The sequence below is a fragment of the Aethalodelphis obliquidens genome, unplaced genomic scaffold (assembly GCF_003676395.1).
Source record: "Aethalodelphis obliquidens isolate GAN/ISIS:26980383/991018 unplaced genomic scaffold, ASM367639v1 scaffold7, whole genome shotgun sequence".
Taxonomy (NCBI): domain Eukaryota; kingdom Metazoa; phylum Chordata; class Mammalia; order Artiodactyla; family Delphinidae; genus Aethalodelphis; species Aethalodelphis obliquidens.
This window is the reverse complement of record NW_020837951.1, coordinates 13,881,769-13,907,700: the sequence shown is the minus strand read 5'-3', so window position 1 is coordinate 13,907,700 and position 25,932 is coordinate 13,881,769. Positions and strand designations below refer to the sequence as shown.

At 47.5% G+C, this 25,932-nt stretch overlaps 1 protein-coding gene across 8 annotated transcripts in view; it reads right to left on the bottom strand.

The window, feature by feature from the left end:
- CDK5RAP2 (CDK5 regulatory subunit associated protein 2) overlaps positions 1-25,932 on the bottom strand; it is a 181,970-nt gene that overhangs the window by 118,321 nt on the left and 37,717 nt on the right. For 6 of the 8 annotated variants that reach the window (XM_027105057.1, XM_027105051.1, XM_027105053.1 and 3 more), the window contains 7 exons: positions 21,485-21,608; positions 18,805-18,959; positions 14,246-14,408; positions 12,719-12,772; positions 11,756-11,875; positions 9,022-9,114; positions 1,776-1,994 (listed from right to left, as the gene is read on the bottom strand). In XM_027105057.1, coding sequence (XP_026960858.1) covers positions 1,776-1,994; positions 9,022-9,114; positions 11,756-11,875; positions 12,719-12,772; positions 14,246-14,408; positions 18,805-18,959; positions 21,485-21,608 — 928 coding nt within the window. Of the gene's footprint in view, positions 1-1,775; positions 1,995-9,021; positions 9,115-11,755; positions 11,876-11,987; positions 12,098-12,718; positions 12,773-14,245; positions 14,409-18,804; positions 18,960-21,484; positions 21,609-25,932 lie in introns of those variants that run through there. The other 2 variants (XM_027105056.1, XM_027105059.1) reach the window with 2 other exon arrangements.

Sequence of the window (25,932 nt, the reverse complement as noted above, 5' to 3'; positions counted from 1 at the left end):
GAAGGCTTCCCTGACTACTCTGTCCCACGAGGATCTTTCGCACTGACTACGTAAGCTGCATGAATTAGCTCTGGGTTTTCCACTGCTTTGCATTTTGTCATGTATAACATTTTCACCTCCCTTAAGGAAAAAATAAAACATTCAGGGCTCATGCCATGTATTTCCATCAGCATCTCAACTAGATACATTTGGTTTTCAGTAACACTGAATAAATATCAGGTCTTTTAATAACATGCAATAAACTGGTATACACCAATACTGCTGGTTGCATCATAAACTGGGTGAGCCCTTTGGACAAATAATTTGGCAGCATGATTAACTAGTATAATCCTCAGAATCTATCCTTGGGATTTCAAGAAAAAAAAAAAAATGCCTTTATGCCCAAAGATGTTCATTGTGGCATTACTTAAACAGCCAAAACGTCCAAGAGAGCAGGAAATTTTTATTAAGTAAATCACGTGAAATCTATTCAATGACGCGTACGCATCATTCAGCATGACTGCTCCGGAGCCTACACAACACGCGGAGATGGCCGTGAGAGAGAAAGTGATCAAAGAACACACAACAGCATTTAGCCTCTGATTGGACTGGGGCCCCAAATGCACCAGGACTAAAGGGTGATACTGAAAAACAGAGTTACTTTATGAGGGTGGTGGAATTATAGGCGACATTTTCTTATTTTCCTAAGTTTCCATTATTTCTCTCTTGATGTTCATTAAAATTTCTGTTAAAATAGACAAACATTTATATTTCAATCCTCTTGTCAGTGCCAGCCTTAGGATTTCAAACTATGGTCCTGACGTCCCGTCCCTGCCAACAGCAGCCACCAGAGAACTAACCTCTGGTACCTGCGGGCTCTCCTTCGAGCTCTCTACTCCAATGACTCTGCCTGCCCCAGGCGCCCGTGCAGGGAATTCGTTTAACCTGAGTGTCAACAATCACTCAGACTCAGTCCCTGTGCTACCCGACTGCACCGAGGCTGTGGATCTGGACGTGACTCTCAGGATGCGGAATACTTACATTTAAACCTAACAGAAACTGTAAAAGATCAACTTTTTTGTCTACCAAATTCAGAGAGAATTTCTTAAATACTAACATCCAACGCTAAATAGAGTAGTCTTAAAAAAAGATCACTCTCACCTAGGGAAACGTGGTATAATCTTTCTGGAGAACAATTTGGGTGTATCTATAAAATAGTCTTTAAAATATTCATACTCTTTGACCCAGTAATTATACCTCTATCAGGAAATAATCAGTGGATAAATATTTATGTACAAGGATGTTTGCTGCAGCATTTGTTATAAGGCAAATATATATATAATGAACTAAACATCCTACAGTAAGGACTAGTTAAATAAACTGTAGCACATTCAAGTGATGAACCATTATGTTCACACAGAAAAAAACACGTTTTTGAAGAACACTCATGACGGCCCCACACCAAAGGGAGAACATTGAATAAAAAAAAAAAAAAAGAAACAATACAAAAATGCATTTTCAGCTTGACACCAATAATGTGCACCAATAATGTGCACGCGTGTGTGTGTGTGTGCATGTGTGTGACAGAAAGAGAGAGAGAGAGAGAATAAAAGGACTAGAACATCAAATAGCTAAGACTGGTCATTTCTAGGTGATGAGATGGTGAGTGAAATATTTTATATTCTTCCGGTTTTTCTAAGCTTTCGGCGATGAATATCTGTCTCCCTAAAACAGCCAAAGAGCCCCGGCCAGCGCAAGCGCCCTGCCCACTACCTCGAGGGCCGAGCGGCACTCACGTGGGTGATGCAGTCTCCCTTGCTCCTCTCTTGGTGGGCTGCCTCCAGCTCCTTCTCCAGTCTCTCCCTCTCCTGCTGCAGGTCGCTCAGCTCCCGGCTGACTCTCTTAATGCTCCTACGCAGTCTGTGGTTCTCTGTGCTCTTGGTGAGGTTTTCTGAGCGCAGCTCAGCCAAAAGGGCTGCCTTTTCTAACAGAGCAGCCTCGTAATCTTCAGACCCCTAGAAGAAGAGGAGGGGAAGGGGAGTTGGGCTGATTTTCACAGCTCAGGAAACAAACCAAGAAATCGGTGCTCCTTGTTCACCAGTTTTGTTTTTCTTTTTTTGGTCGGGGGTGGGGGGGGTGGGGTGGAGGGAGGTGGAGATTAACATAACATTCAGGACCCACAGCACAAATAATATGAAAGTTTTGAAATAACACAGGGTAGTGTTTATGTTACAACGTTGATGTTAAGGGGGAAAAGGCTACAATTATTGTGTAAAAACTTTTTTTTTTAAAGATGAGAAAGAAAAGCACAAAATGTTAGTAGTAACTGTATTTAGTAGGGTGGGAATACAGATGATTTTTTTCCTTTACTTCTCTGCATTTTCAAATGTTGTAAGGTTAGTGAGCATGTTATTTCTGTAATAGTTTAAAAAAACAATTTAAGTTATTTTTAAAAGATAGAAAATAAAGAATTTTATTTGAAAAGCAGAGATGGATTCAAGCACTGGCAATGTTCATCTCTGTTAGAGATAAACCCACAGTCATCTAGAGAAAAAGGAAGGTCAACCTAGTAATCGATAGCCACCTCAAGAGGCTACAAGTTCAGCAGAGTCGGAGGTCTACGCGTGTCAAGAACATGTTTATTTCATTAATACAGTTTATTAGAGAAAATACATATGTGATTATCGTGCATATGAAAAAATGTCGTAACTCACCACTAATCAAAAAGAGCGAATTAAAACAAGCTTTCACTTAACAAGTGAGATTGTTTTAATGAGAATATCCAGTGCTGGCAAACTTATTGGGAAATGGCACAATTAACATTCACGTTTCAAGAACTGACCAAGCATCTAGAAGCCAAGAAATATGCTGGCAGGAATGTACATTGATAGAACTCCCCGTGGACAGATTATGTACATCAAGTATGTGTGTATTATATAAAGATGTTCACAATCATCCCAATAATTCCATTCCTAGGATTCAATCTCGGAGAAGAATCCAAAATATAAGGGGGAAAAGCCTTATATACAAAGTCATTGGGGCTTCCCTGGTGGCGCAGTGGTTGGGAGTCCACCTGCCAGTGCAGGGGACGTGGGTTCGAGCCCTGGTCCGGGAGGATCCCACATGCCGCGGTACGGCTAGGCCCGTGTGCCACAACTACTGAGCCTGCGAGCCACAATTGCTGAAGCCCCTGTGCCCGGCGCCCATGCTCCACAGCGGGAGAGACCACCGCAGTGAGAAGCCTGCGCACCGCGGCAGGGAGTAGCCCCCGCTCGCCGCAACTAGAGAAAAGCCCACGTGCAGCAATGAAGACCCCAAAACAGCCAATAAATAAATAAATAATAAATTCTTTTTAAAAAAAAAAGTCATTCATCAAAGAACTACTTAAAACAGTGAAAAATAAGAAACAACCTAAATGTGCAAGAATATGAAAGCGAATAAAGTATGACGAAGCCACACATAAAACCTTAAAACTACATTTACAGAAAGTTGATAATATGTGAATATTTCTAAGTCACTATGTTACATTAAAAAAAAAAAAAAATCCCTGGTGGCTCAGTGGTTAAGAATCCACCTGCCAATGCAGGGGACACAGGTTCAATCCCTGGTCCGGGAAGATACCACACGCCGCAGAGCAACTAAGCCCGTGCGCCACAACTACTGAGCCTGCGCTCTAGAGCCCACGAGCCACAACTACTGAAGCCCGAGCACCTAGAGCCCGTGCTCCACAACAAGAGAAGCCACCACATTGAGAAGCCCATGCACCTCAACGAAGAGTAGCCCCCTCACCGCAACTAGAGAAAGCCCGCGCACAGCAACGAAGACCCAACGCAGCCAAAAATAAATAAATTTTAAAAAAATCAAATTGTAAACGATCTAAAAAATAAAATCTATGCATAGGAGAAAGCCTAGAAGGAAAAACAACAAGGCGTTAATAGTGGTTGAGGGACTTCCTGATTTCCCTTTTTTCCCTTCTTGCCAGTCTTCTGAAAAAATTTTTGAAACATATATAATACTTATACTCAGAAGAAAATTAACTTTTTACAAAATCTGTCTTTTGAATTAGATTGAGGACAAGATTAAAAATTTTAAAGCAAGGGACACTTGAGCTGTCAAGGTCGCAGCTCAGACTGTGGAGTAAAGGGACTGGCCCCAGCTTCCGGGCCCTCCCAAGAAATCCATCTCTGCCTCTGTGGACAGTGAAGTCCCAGCTGTTCAGCAGAGGTGGGCTACAACCACGGTCACTCCGGAGGCAGAGGGGTTCCGCTGTTCCTGGGCCCCTACAACCCAGCCATCTGGTCCCATGCTTCCCCAACTATTGTCTAGGACACAGCAACAGAGGCTGAGGGAGAAAGCCATTCAAATTCCAAAGTAGGTTTTATTAGAAGCTTCTGTTTTAGTTTCCTTTAAAATTAAAATAAATAAAAAGAAATGGGAAACCTAGGTCACGGGCCCACCCAAAAAATGTATCTGGGGCAGTGCTTATTTAAATAAACTCAAAAAGAGAAAAGAAGATAAACAATGATTTGGGAAAACGCTCACCTTGAACAATTTTCGTAGTTACCTTTTATTAAGCACTGATTATGTATGCGGGGTTAAACCAGGCACTTTTACACGTATTGTATCTCAGTCTCTCACAGGACCCTACAAAGTACACATTATTATCCCTATTTAAGTAACTGAGGCTCAAAACTGTTAAATGACTAGCCTGTCATCAGACGGTAAGTGATTAAATCCGGGATTCAAACGACTCCAGAGCCTGTGTTCTTCCCAGAGCACTATTCTGTCTTGCCCATTCCTGGGCAGATTCCAGTTAACACCAATAAACTACAAAAAATTAAAACAAGCAGACTGAATTCAAGGGGAGAACACCAGTTAGGAGCTTGTGAAACAAAGGATAGCAATGGTTGATACTAAAATAATAGATGTTATCAAGCGATCAAAGTTCTGTGGGATTATCATGTAAATCACGATAACAAAGCCTCTTGAAAAATCGGAGCTCGAAGAATTCAAATTCATACATTCGATTCACTTCATAAAAATACTTTCCATGTTAATTTTCCCTGAGAGGGCCCTCTGGAAAACTTCTTTGGAGAATTTTTTTTACCTTTTCCTGCAAGACACCCTGACTTTCAGATTCTATAACACCAGTCAGGTGCTTATAAATCAGGTGGCAAATACCTGACCCAGTCAGACATGGTCAGAAGCTAAAGCACCCCCTACCCACCCCCTAAAAAAGAAACTAAAGCCCAAATAATATGAAACAAATTGTTCTTCCCCACAGTACAGAAACATGATGAGTCCAATAAAGAAAGAGTCAGAAGGCCCAGAGTTCAAAGACCAGTTCTAGCTGTGTGACTTGGGAGAAGTTAACTTCTCTGAAGTTCTGTTTCCGCATGTGTGAGAACGATCTCTACTTCACAGGGTTGTTGTGAAGGTAAAATCTGACACAAAAAGTCCCATTTCAGCAGGTGCAGGATAAGTAAATCTAGGTTCCCTTTTCCATCACTTACTCCATTACCTTTCATTCCCAAGCAAGAGATAATATGGAGAGTTTCCTCAAACTAAAAGCTACGTGTATAACACCATTAACTGAGAATCTGAAAATAGACCGAAGTAAAAACTACTATATTGTCATGCCAGAACTACATCACCCAACTTAAGGATGAGCTAACATTTACTGAGTTACCACCTGTGCCCAGATACATGTTCTTATTTAATCCTTGTAAGGATTATGTGACGTAAATGTGACCACCCAGATGTTACAATGCGCAAGCAGACTGGGAGAGCGCAAATATCTTGCCCAAGATGATACAAGTTAGTGAAGCAGAGTTAGGATTCAAATTCGTGTCCCACCCCAGGTTCTTCAGGGTAAAAATAATATGATACACACATATAATGGACTATATGCAGCTGTTTAAAAAGACTGTATAAAAAGCACACAACACACACACACACACACACACACACACACACACACACACAAATGACTGCAGGTCAAACTCTGAAATCTGAGTAAGGCCAACAGATTGCACCAATATCCTGGTTGTGACACTGTCCTACGTCACATGAGATGCTAACTTTGGGAGAACTAGGTAAAGAGTATACAGAAGTCTACTGCATGTGAAACTACAATTATCTCAAAATATATTTTTTTAAAGATTGGTTAGATCTATATATACTGCCAGGGAAAAAATGTTAAATGAAAACAGAAGAGATTACATAACAAAATACATATTATAATGCTATTTAATTTTTCAAAGGTGATATATATATATGTACAAATACGCTTTGAAAAGAGTCAAGGTGCTAACAGTGAACATCTTTAGACGTGAGTTTACTGGTGACATTTATCAACCTCTTTCCACCATTGTAAATATTCTATGAGTTTCCTGCAACGTGCAGTTTTACTTTTATAAAGCCGAGCAGGGAGGGGAGGAGACATAACCACTACTTCCAATTTGAAAATACATTGTTTAAATGGCTTCAGAGGTAGCACAGCCAGGCCACACCGCAACCTTCGCAGAGTCACACCTGTGATGAGAATCTACCTCTCTGCACTGTGGCAACTGCTCCAAGAGTCTGAATACCACTTGTCACTGTCACGCTTGATGCCACCCCTGTGAGCTTTAGCTCTTATACTCATGCTGCAATTAGTTCAAATCATTTGACATCCCAAAAAGGGCCCAAAATGTGAAAGACAATGCATTTTCAAATGTCTGTGCAACATTCAAATTATACACACCTCGCAGTGAATTAGCCGATATAAGGGTCTGGTGTGTATTGACTCACACACATAATCAGAAAAATGGAAGGAGCAGAGACTTTGGAGTCAGACTTTGAGTTCAAGTACTGGCAACCTGTCAAACGGGTGAGCACTCTGCCTCCGTGGGTGAGGATTAAATGAGTGCTCTCTGAACAGCCAACGTGCCATGCAGAACCTGAGGAATTTCAACAGTGTCTGATCTCCATACCTTGCAAGATGAGAAACCCGGCCAACACTGTAAACTACAAGACCTCAAAGATCACTTTTAGACGAGGACTGAGGGTTATGAAATTAGTCAATGGATGTAGTAAGTCTGGGTAACACGTAAACGTGTAAGACTCTTTTCCTTCCTTCAAGGCCCAACAAGTAAAATATCACAAGACGTAAGGATGTCTGGTCTCTGCTTACCAATTGCCAACATACACTTTTTCTTCTCAAGGAATTGGTTTTGCTAAGAATTCAGCTTTTAAGCCTTGTTATTTTCTAAGCAAGGGAAAAAAACTCAGTGTAAAGTGTAATTTCAGCTCCATTTCATCAACCACTGTCAAAATGGTGGGGAAGGCAAGTCTGCAAGTCCAAAGACAGAGATTTGTCTCTGCTTCTAGTGCACCCGGACTTAAACCAAATTACTTCAATTACTCTTACTGTGAACCAAAGCTCTGAAAAGATAAGGCATGGGATATGAATCTGAAGAACCAAACAGTCTTAAATTAGATTTAACTCCTAACTTCTACTTTATAACCAAAAACAACATGGGAGGGAGAAGTGGGAGGGTGGAGCTTTAAGGCAGTATGGGCTTAATCCCACGATGGAGCATTACTGATTCATTAGTTATTAGTAACAGGTATACACTGTAGAGGGAAACTAGAAACATGGGAAGAAAATGTTAATTCAAAACACTGAACTTGGGCTTCCCTGGTGGCGCAGTGGTTGAGAGTCCGCCTGCCGATGCAGGGGACGCAGGTTCGTGCCCCGGTCCAGGAAGATCCCACACGCCGTGGAGCGGCTGGGCCCGTGAGCCATGGACGCTGAGCCTGCGCGTCCGGAGCCTGTGCTCCGCAACGGGAGAGGCCACAACAGTGAGAGGCCCGCGTACCGCAAAAAAAAAAACCCACTGAACTAAAATTAGCAAGAAAGAGGGAAGATTGAGGGGATGACCCGCAGGAGCCCTTGCTGTGCAACGCTGGAGGGAAAACAAAAGGCGGGTCAAATAACCAAAGCCTGGAACAGAAAGCTGGCAGGGAGCAGGCAAGCCAGGTGAGGAGACATAGGGGGTGAAGGGAAAAGCACAGGCTTGGGAGCGAGACTGATTCAGGGGTCAAATCCTAGCTCTTTCGCTTACCGCTTCTGTGACCCTGAGCAAGCTACTTGAATCTCTGAACCTGGATTTCCTCAGCAGTAAACAAGGATATTAACAGTGCCTACTTCGTGGCGCTGCTGTACAGATTTATTGAGCTAATCCACGGAGAACACCTGGCACAGGGCTTGACACATAGTACATGTTCAATAAACGGCAGCTTTTATTAGCAGCAATTACCACATTTAGACCCTGGTCCTGTCATTTGCAAAGCTGTGTGACCGTGAATAAGCTGTATACCCTCACTGAACTTCACAAAGCCCTCAAATACAAGGGGGGTGAAAATTACCTTCCCCACAGGGTGGTGAAGATTAAATGAGATAATCCACACATCTCGCACGGTCTACTCCTGGCACAGCCTAAGCTCAGCACTCCTAACTGTGGGCGTAGTGGTCACCATCTTCACTGTCATATTGAGGAAGGGGCTGGAGAAGCACCCAAAGCTGCAGAAGACGCTCCTTTAATTAGACTGAGTGAACTCTTCTACTAAAGACCACTCAGAGGACTTCCCTGGTGGCGCAGTGGTTAAGAATCCGCCTGCCGATTCAGGGGACACGGGTTCGAGCCCTGGTCCAGAAAGATCCCACACGCCTCGGAGCAACTAAACCCGTGCGCCACAACTACTGAGCCTGCGTGCCACAACTACTGAAGCTCGCGCGCCTCGAGCCGGTGCTCCGCAACAAGAGAAGCCACCGCCATGAGAAGCCCGCGCACCGCAACGAAGAGTAGCCCCCGCTCGCCGCAACTAGAGAGAGCCCGCGCACAGCAACGAAGACCCAACGCAGCCCAAAATAAATTAATTAATTAATTTTTAAAAAGACCACTCAGAGCTCCCTTGGTTCCTTTCAGCTGCAAAGCCCTGACATCACCAGGAGGAAGGATCATGGAGAGAGCCACTTCAAACAAAGCCAACACTTACCTGGAATGTCTGGGTCTGTGCTTTCTGGGGGGCCTCTCGGGCTTTAGCAAAGGCGGCATTGAGCTCTTCAATTTCAGAGTTAAGTTCTTCAATCTGGGTAAAAACAAGGAAGAGCAGCCAAGTATGCACTGGGCTCCCCTCTGTGCTCAGCCCAGAAGCTTTTCCTGCTGGACTGGGAAGGGCTTGTAACCGAGGGCTCTGTAGTCAGAAAAGCGGGATTTCTAGTTTGCCTGTCTACTAGCTGGATGACTTCAGGCCAGGCGCTTCATCTCTTTGAGACTTAATTCCCTCAACTATAGAACGAAGATACGACCACTCACCCAACCACAGCACTGTGAGGCTTGAACAACGTTAATAGGTACGGGCGCTCAAGTAATGCCCGGCTCACGCTAAGAGTTACTATTATTGTCCACAGAGATGACCCACCCAACCACCGAGCCTGGCTCTTCCCAGAACTCCTCACCCTCCAGTGACCTTCTCCTCTGGCCCAGAGTCAGCGAGGAACTCCCCTGGCCACACCCTGAACTCTGCCAGCAGCCAGAACTGCCCTACCACCGGTGCCCTGCACAGCAGAGGGTCTCCGACGACCACTGGGCCCTGAACTCCCAACACCCGAGACAAATCACACTGACCGTGATTATGAACCAAACCTCCGCTGCGGCTGACACTGGTGGTTACTCAAACTCCTACCTCCTCGGCTTCTTCAACCCCGGTTTCCTGGTCGGCGTCCCACTCCTGCAGCCATTCCTCCTGCCCCCTTTGTGCATTCCTCTCCCTGTTCCCGAAATTTGCTGTCCCCTGCGGCCCGATGCTCAGCCTCCTTTCCCACCCCACGCTATCCTTGGATGAGTAGATCAACTCTCAGATTTTTCACTCGTATCTGTATACGACTGACTCCCAGACCTATACCTCCAGGCCTGGGCCTTCTCCAAGCTTTAGACTCGCGGATCCATCTGCCTCCTGGACTTCTCACCTGAACGGTCCATGGGCTTCTCAAAGTCGGTACCTTCTGAACAGGCTCATCACCTCCATCGCCGCCCCCACCTCACCATGATCCTCCATCGTCTATGCTTTTAAGGGAGGTGGTGGCACACCATATCCCCAGTCACGCAGCCAGAAGTCACCCTTGACTGCTCCTTCTCCCGAGTCCTACGTCTAATCATCAAAGTTCCCCAAATTCACTTCTAATTTTTAATTATTTCTAGTTGTATTTCTTGAATACGCCCCACCCCTCCACTCCTACTTACTGTGACCGCTGCTCTAATTCAGCCTTTCTGAACTAGGGGGCTCTCACCTCAGCTACTGGCCTCCCTGCCTCCGTTCTCGCCCTTCTGCCGTTCCCTTCCCCAGTACAGCCACAGGCTGCTCTGGGATGCAAACGTGACCACACCCCTCCGCTCGGAGCCTTCAGTGGCCTTGCTACCCTCTGAGTTCCACCACCTCCGCTGCCCCTTGCAACGCCTCCAGCTTCTTCTCTCGCCTCACTTCAGCTCTGCGCTTGATGCTCTGAGAACCTCAAACCGTTCTGTTTCCACAAACACACAAGGGGCTCTTTCCTAACGTAAGGCTCTGACCAGCATTCTCCCCTCTGCGCGAAATGGCCTCCCCGTCTCCGCCTCACTTCCCAGCTAATTCCTGGTCCTCCTTTAAGATTCAGCTCAGACACCTCCTCCAGGAAGAAGCGCTCCCCGCTCCCCGCTCCCCGCATCCACACCCTAACCTGGACCAGGCCCCCTTCCCTCTGCTTCCACAGCCCCCTGCACTTCCCTCAATCACAACACCTTCATGCTGTCTTTTTTCCCCACTAGACTGGCAAGCAGAGCTGTGTTTTCTTCTCTGTATCTGTGCCGAGGAGTTACTGAGACATAACTGATGGCTATACTCGTGACAGGAGAACCGCAAAGAACCATGAGCCACCACCTTGGATCCCAAAGGCAACAAGCGGAAGGCAAGGGCGACTTCTGGCTGGCACGACTAGGGATACGGTAGTGTCACCAACGCAGGCAAGGGCAGAGAAAATGGAGTAGGATGGTGAGATGGGGGCGGCGATGGAGGTGATGGGTCTGTTGAGAAAGTGCCGGATCTGAGGAGCCTGCAGACCACCCAGGTGAGATGTCGCAGTCATGGCCTTGCCTCCCAAAACGCCTTTATCTCAATTTTCTGTTGTCTTTCAAAAGATCAGACCCACGCTGTCCAATATGGTGACAAAAGTCAGAGTTTAAAAATGTTAAATACCTCATTGCTATTTTTCTTTTATTGATTACATGTTGACATCTGGCATGTATGTATTTTAAAGTTAATTTCACTTGTTTCTTTTTACTTCTTTTAATGTGGCTACTAGAAAATTTTAAATTACATACATAACTCGCATTATAGTCATGCGGACAGCACTGAATTACTCTACAAAAGAACTTCTAATTGACTACAGGACCCTTTCCCCACTTTCTATATTCATCTCAGCTCTCTTATAAACTTTTTTTTTTTTTTGAGTTTCATTTATTTATTTATTTTTTTAACATCTTTATTGGGGTATGATTGCTTTACAATGGTGTGTTAGTTTCTGCTTTATAACAAAGTCAATCAGTTATACATATGTTCCCATATGTCTTCCCTCTTGCGTCTCCCTCCCTCCCTCTCTTATAAACTTTTTACCTAAAGCTAAAAATTCAGGGTAAGACAGGCCTGTCACAGAAGCTAATAGAGAAAAGTCTCACTTCAGGTGTATCAGACATACCTCTTTTTCCTTCGACTTTAGTGCCATGGTTAGACCCTGAATGGCTTTATCCCTCTTTAAACTATTTTTCTTTTCCGTAGCAATTTCTCTTTCCTTCTCTCTCAGGTCCTTCTGAAGTGCCTAAATTAGATTAGAAAAAGATTCACTAAGTTGATGCATTTTAACCAAAATGCACTGTAAATATAACTTTAAGAGCACACTCAAACGCAGTTATTCTATCATTCCTGTCAACCTGTGATTAATGTTTCCAAGTAGAGCTGAGAATCGTGGCATCAGCTCCAAGTTACTGCTTTACCACTCGCGGCAACAGGGCTGGGTGTAGGAAGGGGATCAGATCAGTTAAGACGATGACAGCTACTCCCGTGGAAAGGACTCCAATGCCTTCTGGAATCTGAATACAGTCACAGCAGAGCCTTTGAAACCGTAGCAGGTTATTTGGGGGAAATGACAGATCATTAATTTCACTCCTTAATGCTACAAAAGCCAGCAGAGAATTTGGTTTGATGGAGACCGAATATATACATTTATAGTCTGAGTTCATTTCTAAAGATATTCACCGCTGCCTCCCTCCCGGGCTGTTGTGAGAATCAAATGAGATAATGGACGTGAAAGCACTTTCTACGCTGGCAGGCGCTACACAAATGGCGGCCGCTGTGACTAGGGGACCCTGCAGCAGTGGCTCTGCGATTGGCCTGGCAGGTCTGAATCCTTGCTACACCTCTTCCAACTCTGTGACCCTGGGGACGGAGCCTCACCTCTCTGAGCCCCATGTGTTACATCTGCAAAATGGGAACGCCTACTCCAGAGTTATCGTGAAGGCTACGAAATCCTCCTCTCTGACACACCTAGAGCTTGACTCAACGAGTGACAGCTACTGTCACACAGGATTATCTGTTGCACTCAGAAGAAAGCAAGAGGCAGGGATAAATCCTCAATACGTCTGTAAAAATTGTGTCAACATACCTGGATCCTCTCTTCAAAGCGATTTCTCTCCTTCTCCTCCTCCATTTGTGCAGCCTAAGAAAAGGCATTCATTGGTGCTCGGAAGGGATCCGCAATCCAGCAGCCTCCCCAGAACGGTTAGAATGAGCACTGCATTTACTTTCTATTCCCCACCCCACTGCTGAGGAGCTCATGAAAACAATCATCCACTCCTTCTGTCTCCCCGGAAATGCACCCGAGTTAAGAAAAGGTAAAGACAAGTAACCCGCACGGGCTGACCACCAGCCCCATGGAGCGTGAACCAAAGAGCTACGGGACGGCGCAAAAGCCACTGAAGCACAGCACCCGCGGGGCGAGAAGGGCCGGAAGGAGGAGCAGACGTGGGCTAATCACAGCCAACAACTAGCCGGGGGGGCCGGAGGCTTCGCTGCTGTGGTCGGGACAAAGGAGACCCTGCTCCACAAAGCGACTGAGACAGTCCATGAGCGCTGAGACGTCCCCTGGCGTTTAGGGACCACACATGGCAGCCACCCTAGGTCCAACCAGGACCAGAAAGCCGCTACCAGGCCTGCCTGCACCTCCAGGCCTGCCCACCCACTTCAAAACAGCTGGGCATGGAGGTGGCCTGGGGGAGGGGGGGCAGGGGTCCAGGAGGGCTTTGGGGTCTCTACCAGCGACCCACCACTTGGAGCCTGGGAAAATATCACGACGCGTCTGAGCATGTTTCTCTACCCGACGAGGGGACCGTGATCTCTGCCTTGCAAGGTGCCAGGATTAATTGAGGTGCACGCTGACACCCTTCGAGTGCTGCCAGGCCCGATACAAGTTATTTCCCTTCCCCGCTGCTTCTGAAGTTTCCAACCGAAGGTGGCCTCAAGTCTGCCTCTAACCACAGAGACAAACCAAACCCAGTGGGTGCAAATAAAGTCCCCGGGCATCGACAAATTAACCCATGGGAAAACAGAGGCGTGCAGGTGTGGACTATTTTGTTTGTTTTAAAGGTTTTGTTTTCTTTTTTTTGGCTGCGTGGCTGCATAGGGTCTTAGTTGTGGCACGCAGGCTTTTCATTGTGGCGCACGGGCTTCTCTCTAGTTGTGGCGTGCGGGTTTTTCTCTTCCCAAGTTGTGGCACATAGGCTCCAGGGCGTGTGGGCTCCCTAGTTTGTGGCACGCGGGCTCTCTAGTTGAGGCGCGCAAGCTCAGTAGTTGCGGGTTTATTTGCCCCAAGGCATGTGGGATCTTAGTTCCCTGACCAGGGATCAAACCCGTATCCCCTGCATCGGAAGGCTGATTCTTTACCACTGGACCACCAGGGAAGTCCCTGGACTGTTTTTTTTCAACCGACTCTACATGAACACGAGACTGGAAGGATAAAAGAAATGCCAGGGCCCCTGACAAAGGAGCTTTCTGGTAATTCCTCAGCAGACAACAGGGAGCTAATATTTTGAAGGCCACTGTGTGCGAACCCTGGGGACTGAATGTGCATCCACTTCCCACAGGGAGATCAGGTCTGCTAATTAAAGTCCCCCGCCATGTCCCGTCACCTCACCTCGGTCCCTCTCTCCTCATCTCCCCTCAGAGCAGCAGGAAGTCCTCGGAGCTCTCCAGATGACACGTTTTCATCTGGAGATGCCATCCGAGATTTCTCCTCTTTCAGGCACTGAATTAAAGCTTCTTTGCTCTTCAAAGACAGCTTCAACTCCTCAATCAGTCTGAAAGAGAACAAAATTTAAATATTAATTCTAAGCTGTTCTCTTAGCTCAGTGTAGCAGGAGGAGGTAGGTAACAGGGCCAGACATCTTCAAAGTAGACGCGTCCAACGATCGAACATAAACGGAACCACATTTTGCAGGTGGGAGATTTGGGGCCAGCATTCGCCTCCAGCCCGGCCCTGGTCAATCCATCCTCTGAGCTGCCAGCCTACGGTCTGATCAAGTCACACTCCCGCTCAAAGACTTTCATTGGCCCCCACCATCGACAGCAGTGGATTATGAATTTGGGGGGCGGGGGGTGGGGAGGGGCAAGAAATCTCTCCCTAAGGAATCTGTCAGTGAGACTCAACAAACATGACCAGTAAAGCAGAATGGTTCCAGTGAGCGTGAAAACCAGAGGGCGTCTCGCCAAGGCTTCCCAGGGCCAAGTCTAAAACAGACTGGCTTCCAAAATAAAGGCCAAACTCCTCAGCAAGGCGATCGCGGCCCTGTCTCTTAGGGCCTAGTAGATCAGAGGTGCTGCTGACGGCGTCCGTCGTGCCTCTCACAGGAAACGGACACCCTCTTCATTGGCTCTCAGGGCCTCCCTCCCAAGCCTGTCTGGGAGCTGGGCTGCCCTGAGCACACCACTCCCTCTACCCAGAATGCCCTTCACACCTCTGCTCCTGCACCCACCTGATAAACACCCATTCATCCCGCCACCGCCAGTGAGGCGTTACATCCCCTCAAGACCCCAGAGGCCCTCCTCAGGAAGAGCTGAGCACACCCTTCTCCGGGCCCCCGAATTACCCCTGACCACGGCCAAGTCATTTAACCTCTCTGAGCCTGCACTGCCTCGGCTATAAAGCGGCCATAACTTGCTTATGTGGAATGGAGATAAGCTATTTAAAATGCTGCACAACTCCAGGCACATGGCAGAACTCAACAAATAACAATGGCTATATGGCTATAATTATTTTTTTTTAAAACACTGAGCAATTAGCATTTTGTCAAAGGACTCTCAGAAGAGTCTCTCCAGCTAAGCCTAGAAAGCAACTCAGTAGGGTAGAAAGAGCAAAGGCTTGGAAGTCTGAGAGAGCTTCCCGAGCTCCCAGGGCGAAGGGGAGGAGTGAGCTAAAAGCAGTTAAAGCGCCTAGCAATGCGTATTTGAGTATCTGAAAATTTGTGTCCACCCAAAATTCCTATACTGAAATCCTGACCCCCAAAGGTGACAGGATTAGGAGGTGGGGCCTTCGGGAGGAGATAAGATCCTGAGGGTGGAACTCGCATGAATGGCAGCACAGATGGAACTCCAGAAAGATCCCCCACCCTTCCACCAGGTGGGGACACAGTAAGAAGTCTGCGACCCGGAAGAGGGCCGTCGCCCAACCATGCTGGCGCCCTGATCTCGGACTTTCGGCCTCCAGAACTGTAAGAAATAAGCTTCTATTGTTTGTAAGCTACCCAATCTGTGGTATTTTGTTATGGCGCCCCAAAAGGACTAAAATAATTGGGTACAGAGGGAACCGGGCAGCACCAGCGCGGTGCCCCGCAGAACTCGGAGGAGTAAGACTGCCCTCTAGGGGTTCAACTTTGAAATCATCACACGGTCAACTGGAGAGGTAAAAAGTCACCAAAGTACACGCTTAAAATGGATGTGTCCTGCTGCGTGCAACTTACACTTCGATGAAATTGATTTGCTTTAGTGACCTTAAAGCAAGTTCTAGACAGGGATGGAAATGAGCAGGGAAGGCCTGTGGGGACTGTCGCCAGCCTAGTGCCCCAGCCCGCCTAAGAGAGCAGCCTCAGTCCAGCAAGACCCTGGCCCAGTCCTGCCACGCCTTCCGGGTTTTCAAGAGAAGCTGGAAATCTAGACTTTCACGTGAAATTAGGTGTTTGTTTTTTTTTTTTAACATCGGCAACGAATTCCATCTTTTCAAAGTACTGTTTGGGTCAAATAAAATATGTCTGTTGGCCATACTGACCTGCAGGGCTCCTCAAGGCTGACTGTCTTAGAGATACGGACTAGCTGTAAGGTCCAGTTGAAGGAAATCAAGGAGCTAAAGCATGTACCTTTGAAAAGGCCGGCGGGAGGCCAGGACACGGGCAGCGTCCGTCCTGGTGAGGGCCCTGCTCAGCGGTGGTGGTCAGTCACGCGGCAGACCTGGATCCAGCTCACCGGGGCGTGACGAAGGGCCCCTGCTCCATCCAATTCACTCACACCTCTGACCTCAATTTAGCTTCCTGGGCAGGCCTGCCTTCAGGGACGGAACACACTGATCCTAGGCCCAGAAGAGTTCCACCACAGAGGGCCACACCCAAGCGAGCAGGCAGAAACCCAGAGCTGGCTGCCGGGAGCGTGCCTGAGGCACCTCTATCCCTGAGAGACGGGTGCACTTGCAGGACTGACACGTCACGTTTCGGTGCCTCCCCAGCCGGACCGGTAGGAGACCCCAGGAGCAGGCAGCCTTAGGGAGGCCCCGACCTGATCACCCACGCCCATGGAGACCCCACTGCCCGGACCACAGTCAGTACTCAGCAAGCATTAACCCTTCCCCAAAAGGGCTCCGTCTGCCAAAACGATGGGCAACCAAGCTTCTCCAGCGTACGCTAACAGGGACCGAGGCTGCTCTAAACCGTGCCACGCGTCCCACCTGTGAGGGTGCCTCACCCCAAGCCCAGAGCTCTCCTCTCCTAAGCTCTCCCTGCCCCACACCCAGGCAGAGCTGATCACTCCCCGGCTTTTGTCACAGCCCAGACCTGGAACTTACCTCCAGCACCAATCGTGACTTTCTGTTTTTAACGCGTGTTTCCTCCCCCACATGGGAGCTCCATATAAGGAAGACAGTGTTCACCCCTGCATTCCTGGCACCCAGCCCGAGGCTAGGCTCAGCAGCTGGGGAAGGAATGAACCTGCATCTCCTTTAATTCAGGCCTCACTCCACAGGCCCAGCATCTCCTGGACTCTCCTCTTGGTGCCTGCAATCCCTCAACCCAATGCGTCCCAACTGAAAGCTCATCTTCCCACCTCCTGCACCCCAAAACATCTCCTCTTTCTCCCCTTTTCCCACAAACTCGGCAAACTGCCCTCCCATCCCACGGTTGCTCACGCTCAGGACCTGGGTCGGGGGGACCTCTGCGGCCTCTTCCCTCATCCACAGGTCCAGCAGCCATCAAGCCCTTCAAGCCATCACGCCAATCCAACCTTCCCAGTGTCTCTGCCTGCTCTTCCCCCAACCCGAGCTCTGTCACCTCGGTCCTCGGTCCTCGCCACCATCACCTCGTATCTGAACTTCAGCATCATCCCCCTGCCAATCCATCCTCCAGGGGGCAGCCAGAGGGATGGCTCGAAATTTACATCTGATCCTGTCATTCCCCCCACCCCCATCCTTAGCTCTTCAGTGGCTCCTCACATGCCCTGAGGGCAAAACCCAAACTCTACCAAAAGGCCCACAGGACCTGCCCCAGCTTCCCTCTCCCCAGCTCCTCCTATCGCCCCGCCCCCGTTCCAGACCACGACACTGGGCCAGGCTGTACTCTTCCAGTTCCTTGATCGCACTTTAGAACAATTTCTGTCGACTTCCTAACTAGTTTGGCTCTTCAATGGATGGGCCAGAGGTTAGCCGGAAGTCTCACTTTTGTTTAGTTGACTCAACCTTCCACTTAGTAACCACCAAAGCAAGGCAAGAGTATCAAAATGCAAAAACGGTAAAGAATAAAACCTCCACCCTCTCCTGACCAGTTTTGATTCAAAGTTTGGTTGCAAGACATAAAGGGCATTTAAGATTGCTGAAAAGCCGTATGGCCCACGCACTTCTCTGGACCAAACGGCACATGTTTTATTTCTGGACCATTGAAGAGCTCTGTACTTGGTCTACATTGTTTTGGTCCCTCGCACTGTACTAATCTGGGCCCTCAGCCTGCATTAAAAGACATGATGGAAAACGGTCACAAAAAATTCACTAGTATTTTACTGTGGGGATGGAGTCACTTACTACTCCCTTTGGGAAAATCTACAAGAGAAATGTCTCTCTGACAATGACAAGTAAAACTGGGCTTCTCCTGAGTTACTAGCTTGTTTTGTCTTGTGAGCAATGTGAATCTTATGTCCACCAAAATTGTTTTTCCCTTTTTCCTTTGGCTACCAGGAAGCTTATAGCCAAAACCTGAATGCTAAATTTAGTATCTGAGTAGAACTTTTCAGCATGAACTTCTGTCTACTAATTCTATCTCTGTCCTCATATCACTACCCTATTCCTTTCCCTTTCACCCTGATTTTATCCCTAGTTTTCTCACTACGGGGAACAAGTAGAAAAAGAAGGGGAAAAGGGTAGGAAGGCAAGAACTCTTTCTGTTTTTTTTGGATCATGCTGCCAGATAAATGGATGTCAGAGCATCACAGGGGTAAGAGCCAGACCTGTCCTTCTCTTCCAGGACCAGAGCCGTCTCCAGATCCCCCTCGTGCATCTTCTTCATCTCTGAAAGCTTGTTTTCCAAGCTTAACCGAAGAGCCTTCTCTGTTTCTGTTCCAGCAAAGGCCTTTTCCAGCTCTGCTTGGGTGACTTTCGCATCCTAGAGTTAAAATAAACGCATTTGATGCAATTTTTCAATACAATTGGGAACACTTTGAAAGGAAACTGGATTAAAATATAAATATTTATGACTTTTTCTCCAGCACATTTCCCCTCTCTGAATTGTACTACACATGGGGAGAATCAGTAATAAACACATTCACCAGCTACTTTTCCCCTCTTGTATCCTGAAGAGTAATAGGCATTTCCAATGGAAAAGACTCTACAAGAACCGTATTTTGGGTTTTGAAAAATCCGATCAATGTTTACAGTTTCAATGAGAACGAGGAGAAATGTGCCTCTCGATACCTAAACATACATAAATTCCTAGGAGTCACCATAATCTCCATACAAATTCTTCCCACACCCCACTGCCCCCTCACTATTTTTAAGATAATGACTACACAACTCTAAAGTGCATTTTCTGTATCTCCAAGGTGATTTAGGTGGTAAAAAACTCTTATGTTCTTCCTGAGAGCTCAGAGAAGCCAAAAAGGAAATTGCCTAAATCACGCAGGCAGCGTCTGTGTTGGGGAAAAAGGTCCTGGTGCTCAGGAAAGGGACCGAATAGCAGATGTGAGTCTCCAAGCCCTCACACCGCTGCCTCTGACTGCATCACAAAGATGAAAGGCAAATCGAACTGGATTCAAAACCCAGCTCTCCCACCACTTACTTGCTGGGTGACCTTGAGTAGTCCCTTAACCTCTCTGAGCCCGTTTCCCAACCTATAAAACAGGGATAACCACCGTCTCAAAGAGTTGCTGGGAGACTGTCAAATGCCTGCTGCGTCACAGGAAGCTCAAAATACGCTGGCTTCCTCTTCCCTGCCCTTCCCTCCACGGTGCTTTGAGCAAGGAGCTTTACTTATACTATCTCTGATCCTCACTCAATCCTAGAAAGTTACATACTGACAGAGAGACTAGACCAGCCCAGAATGCAGGCTCTACAGCCAGACCACCTGGCATTTACTACCTGGGTGACCTTGCGCCAAGTGACTTGGCCACTCTGTGCCTGTGTCATCATGTTTTTGGTTTTGTTCTTAAAAAGGGATAGTCAAAGCATTTACCTCATACGTTTACTGAAGGGATAAACTAAGTCAGTGTATGAAAAGGCTGAGGAGGGTGCCTCAGACATGGTGAGCCCTCCATAAATCGTTAGTTCACTGCAGGTACTACAGTTACCCTTGCAGGGCAGACACCACTGGCCTCATTTCACAGATGAAGCAGCAGAGGCTCAGAGAAGGCAAATGTCTTCTCCAAGGTGAAAAGCTAGTGATAGAGCAGGGATTCAGCCCGGTACTGTCAGTCACGCTGCTACCCTAAAACCTGGGGAAGCACTTACTGGGAAAAATAAGATGACTGAACCAACAGATTAAGTCTCTTAGAAGTCTCAGAATTACATTTTAACTAAAGTTCAGAATTCGGGCTCAGCAGACCCTCCTTTTGGTTTCAGCTCTACTACTTATGACCAAGACTAAGTTTCCCAGCTCCCTGAGCCGGTCTCGTCTGTAGTTTGGACCTAGGAGCTACACACCCCCAGGGGGCCGATGTGAACATGACAAATGGAAAAGACCACTATAAGCTGTAAAATACAGTACAAATGAATCTGCTCTTTGTATCTGGAAGTGCTTTGTGGTGTCATTTCTCCTCTTATCTGCCAAGAAGAATCAGGGTTTTGGGTAGAGAAACAACAGACTTCAAAGATCAAGAATTAAAAGGAACTGGTATCACTCGATGACGAGCTTAATATGGAGGAAAGCTTTTCAACATCTAGGAGATAAAGTTGTTTGGCCAAGGAGCATCCTGATTCCCACCACAGGCTGAGAATGGGGGGAAAGAAGAGCTACACACAGCGGCTCCCCGAGAGGAAGCAGGCAGTTGGCACAGGTGGGATGGAGGGATGGAGACTGGGCTCTGGGGACAGGGGCTGCGTGGCCACGCATGGCCTACGAGTCAGGAAACCTGGCTCCAGGCTTAGCTGTGTTAGGCGGGTCGCCTCCCCTCTCTGGGCCTCAGGCCTCAGCTCCCTCTTCTCTAAAGTAAAGGAACTAAACTAGATAAAAAGAAGGGTGGTGTTGCAGTCAGGACACAGGCTGTAAAAGCAGCTGTTGTAACTTAAATCCGGGACTAAACGTGGACTAGTTAGTATTTCTCTCTGTACTTCCGTGTCCTCATCTAGAGGATGGAGACGATAAAGGCCAGCGCGCAGGGTGTAAGGGTATAAATTCCATACGCAAAGTGCCTAGACCGGGGTTGGAGCGCAAGAGGTGCTCAGCAAGGGGGGGCTCTTCTCCCTGCTGAAACCCTGACAGTTTATGACAAGAGGAACAAAATTCTGCCCACTCGGTTACGAACCCGCTGTAGGAAACACATTCTCCTCAGGGCTTTCAGACTTGCCTCTCTTTTTTTTTTGGCCGCACCACGCAGCATGCGGGATCTGGTTCCCCGACCAGGGATCAAACCCACACCCCCTGCAGTGGAAGCACAGAGTCTTAACCACTGGACGGCCAGGGAAGTCCGGACTTGCCTCTTCTAAAAGGAGTATTCTCTTGGTTAGGAGCTCTTCGACCTGCCGCACCTTCTTCTGAGCATCTTCCTTCACCCGCTGAATTTCAGAGCCACCCCCTGCAGTGAGGCTCTCAACTGCTTTGCTGCGAAAAGAGGCAAAGGCATAAAATGCACAAGAGTGAGAGTCAGATGGTGATTCCAACCGCTCCAAAGAGACAAAGAATATTTGTTGTTCACTTCTCCCACAGACCTGTGCTGAGCTTTTTTTTTTTTTTAAATTAAGATTTGTAATTCAAAAGCACAGATAATGCAATATATAAATGTATCAAGTCAACCGTGCAGTATACCTTGAACTTACACAATGTTATATGCCAATTACATCTCAATTAAAACACATATATAGGGGCTTCCCTGGTGGCGCAGTGGTTAAGAATCCGCCTGCCAACGCAAGGGACACGGGTTCGAGCCCTGGTCCGGGAAGATCCCACGTGCCGCAGAGCAGCTAAGCCCATGCGCCACAACTACTGAACCTACTACGCTCTAGAGCCCACGAGCCACAACTGCTGAGCCCGCATGCCACAACTACTGAAGCCCGTGCGCCTAGAGCCCGTGCTCCGCAACAAGATGGAGCTACCGCAATGCGAAGCCCGCACACCACAACGAAGACCCAACGCAGCCAAAAATAAATTAATTTTTTTAAAAAATAAATAAATAAAACACATATATATGATATATACATATAGTTCGCCTACTATCCAGTGATTTTCTTAGGGTCAACTCCTAGAAAGGGAATTACTAGGTTAAAGGATAAGCTCGTTTTTAAGACACTCGACAGCTACTGCCAAATTCCCCACCACGAAACTTCCGATAAAGCACACCTCCACCGGCGGCAGGAAAGGCAGGGCGCTGGTGTGACAAACCAGTGCGCAAGGAGCTGGAGACAACGAAAATAAACCTGCAGGTAAAGGTCCTCTGCCACTGGAGGGAGGAGCATCTCAAACACAGCATCTCAAACGGCAAGCACGAGCGGCAACTGAGGGCCTGAGGAGAGGAGGTTACCCGCCCTCCACCACCTCCAACATAAAAGGCAGACTTCACATCGCCGGGCATTGTGGAACATTCTCTCTGCTTGACCAGCATGGTGGGGCTGGCCCACCAACACCAGACACAGCGCTACAACCACAGACGCCTTTCATTTTGGTTCTCGAAAAACAGCGCCGGATGTGAATTTGTGAGACACAGACTCAGAGGCAGGTCTCATCAGATTTCTAAAATGACTGCGGGTTTCCAGAAGGCAGAATGATGAAGGAGACGGCTCCGCCTAAAGCTAGCTTTTCAGAAAAGCTGCAAAAGGATAAGTCTATTCACCACCAGCCTCCCATGCCCTACTTTAAGGGTATATAACATTTTCCCAACCAGGGGCCACGTGATCAGACACTCACATGCACAGGCCATGTGAATTTCTGACCGAGAACAATGCAAAGTCAAGAGGGCCATCCTTGCTGCCTCGAACATGAGTCGCCTGCAAATAAAGACTTTATTCATATCTTGTCTCCTTTCACCAATAAGCCTTCAGAAGGCCCCAGTGTCATGATATCATTTTAATGGAATTCAATGTGAACAATTGGAAAGAAAGAACAGGGGCTCTGAGGCTGAACAGATCTGCTTCCAAATTTTGACTCTATTATGTCCTCAGCGTGACTCTGGGTAAATTACCTCTTACACCTCAGTTTCCTCATTTGAAAAATGAGATGATTAGCTCTTAGAACTAATGTGCTAACACATGTGGTGGCCGTAGCGCGGTGCCCTTCCTCTCTGATCTGAGTGCTGCCTGCTGGCCTGTTGTCCCCGAGGCCACCGCAGCACTGGCCCCTGCTGCGCCGCTGTAAGAGGCCTCGTTCCACCGCCTCTGCTGGCATCTGAGCTGAGAATGGATCCTCTCTGGCCAGAACTAAGACCACCACGGTCACCTCCTGATCACTGCTATGAAACGTCCTGAGCCGCCACTCCCTCAGCTCACTTCCTGATCAGTACTGTCTGGAATTCACAATGATTCACAATCACTTCCACCACTCCTCAAGAGGCATTATACATGGCTGGAAGATTTCTGTACTAGAAGCTTTTCCCTCCTGAGCCTTGGACACAGGATTTTTCCAGTCCCAAATTTCCACTAACCACCAGAAATGTTTTAGCCCTTGGGCTTCATAGAGACTTCTCTAGAAAATGGCCCGCTTGACTGCCTCCCCCTCCCCCCGCCTCCACCACCCAGCACGTGCAAATACACCGGCTCCCTCCTATCAGCCCAGATCAAACATTTCTGTTTTGCAGTCTGAATCATATACATCGTCGAGGGGCTGACTACAATTTTTAACAAGTACTGGTATTATTCAGTTTGGCTGCACTTTAGTTACACCAATAAAATATATTCCCAATAACAAATGTTCCAACTTTTCATTTATCATCTTTGTATCTCTGTAGCAATAAAATTTATACTCAGCAGTATGGTGCAATTTTCCCCTACTGATGGAATTATTGTTTTTGTTTGTGTTTTAAAGCCACAGAGATAAAATTTACTCCCGACAATATGTCTGCTTTCGTTTTTAATGCCCCCTTACTGTAAGTGAGAAATACAAGAATAGAAAGCCGGCAAACTATATACTTACTCCAGAGCAAGGCAGAGCGAGCTCAGACCAGGCCAGTCCCAGTTCTGTCATCAACCTGGGCAAGACTTCCTACTCCTCTGAGCCTCAGTTTTCTTTCCACTCAAATGGGAACACTGGCTGCCTCAAACAGCTGTTGTAAAATCAACTGCAATAAAGCATGTCAAGTGCCAGGCGCAGGGTTTGGGGCAAAGCAGGATCTCAGTAAACATTCGTTCTCTCCTTCTGCCCTTTCTCTCTTTACAGAATCTGGGGCAACAGATGAGATAGACACCAAGGCCTAAGGAGAGGAAAGGTTTACAGAAACTGGTCTAATCCAGCTTTCTACCCAATACAAGACAGAACTGTCTATAAACACCACCCTCACTACCCTTTCTAACCCTCAACATTTCCTCTTGACTCTTTCCATTCTAATTATAGTTTTTTAGAAAAAGCAGGGGCTTTTCCTGTGACAGGTGCTGGGCATTTCGGGGTAAAGAAAGGCACCTTTAGCAGACGTGCGGTGGACAGGGCACCTAGCCCGTGGCAGGTAATTCTCACAAAGGCCCCATGAAGTAGGAACAGCTGAGAAGCCAAGACTCAGAAGCCAAAGACCCACCTACTGGCAGAGCCAACCCAGAGCCCCTGCTCCTTCCACTGGCCCCATCTCCACTCAAGTAGGGGAGCAGGCTCTTGGCCTCACAAGATGTACAGTCATGTTAGAGAAGTGAGAATCACACACAGGAAAATAAAGAACATGAAACCTAGTGCTAGGCTAAAAGTCAGGGACTTGAGTTCTAATCCCAGCTCTGATCTTTCTAAGTGATTTTGTCATGGTCCTTCCCGTCTCCAGGCCTGAGTTCCCCCCGCTACAAAAGGTTTTCCTAGAAAGTTGCCTAGCTCCCAGGATAATGATGGAATGTAGCAATAAATGGATGTGAAAGCGTTTTATAAACTGTCAAGTGTTACATACACATGGGATTGCCATTATATGCCAGAGCAGTCTGTACCGAGGTTGAGATGTGGACCACGGGCAGCCACGAGACTCAGCATGAGCCTTTATGGAGGGGAGGCGACAGGAAAGGCATCTGGGCCAGGAGGGGACGGGAAGCAGAAGAGACCTGCCAAGGCAAAGCTAGAGCAGCAGGGGCAGGACATTTTCAGTACCTGTGCACTACTGGGATAAAGTGTTGGTGGAGAGAAAGTTGGAGCAGTGAAGTCACTGTGACTTTCTTAAACAGAACCCCTGCCCTAGAAGGCATCCTTGACATCGCCCTTCCCACCATTACCAAGCCCTGTGGACTTTGCTTCCCAACCATCTCCCCAGTCCCCCCATGCAGCTCATCACGAATCTCCTGCCTAAACTACTGGCCCAGCCTCCTAACTCGACTCCCTGCTTCCACCCTGGCTCCCTCCACAAAACATTCCCCACTCAGCAACCAGAGTGACCTTTGAAAAAACAAAGCCCTGATTGTGTCAGCTGCTTAAAACCCATGACTGTTTTCCATCTGAGCTCAGGATAAAGACCAAAATCTCTAGTGAGGCCTCAAGACCCTGCAAGACAAGACCGAGCCCCCTAGACCTGTCGTATCTCCTGAGACCTGCACATTCCCTCCTCCTTCAACACCTTCTCCACCCTTTCCCCCTGGTCAAGGCCTACTTACCGCCAGATCCAATCTCATCTCAAATGCCACCTTCCCGGCCACACACCTACAGCTACGGACCTATTCCTGCTGCTCTAACTCTCCTAGCTTCCTCCCTTTCGCTCACAGCTCTTTTCCCAACGTGTATTTATATATCTATTACTCCAAGTATTCTATCCCGATCA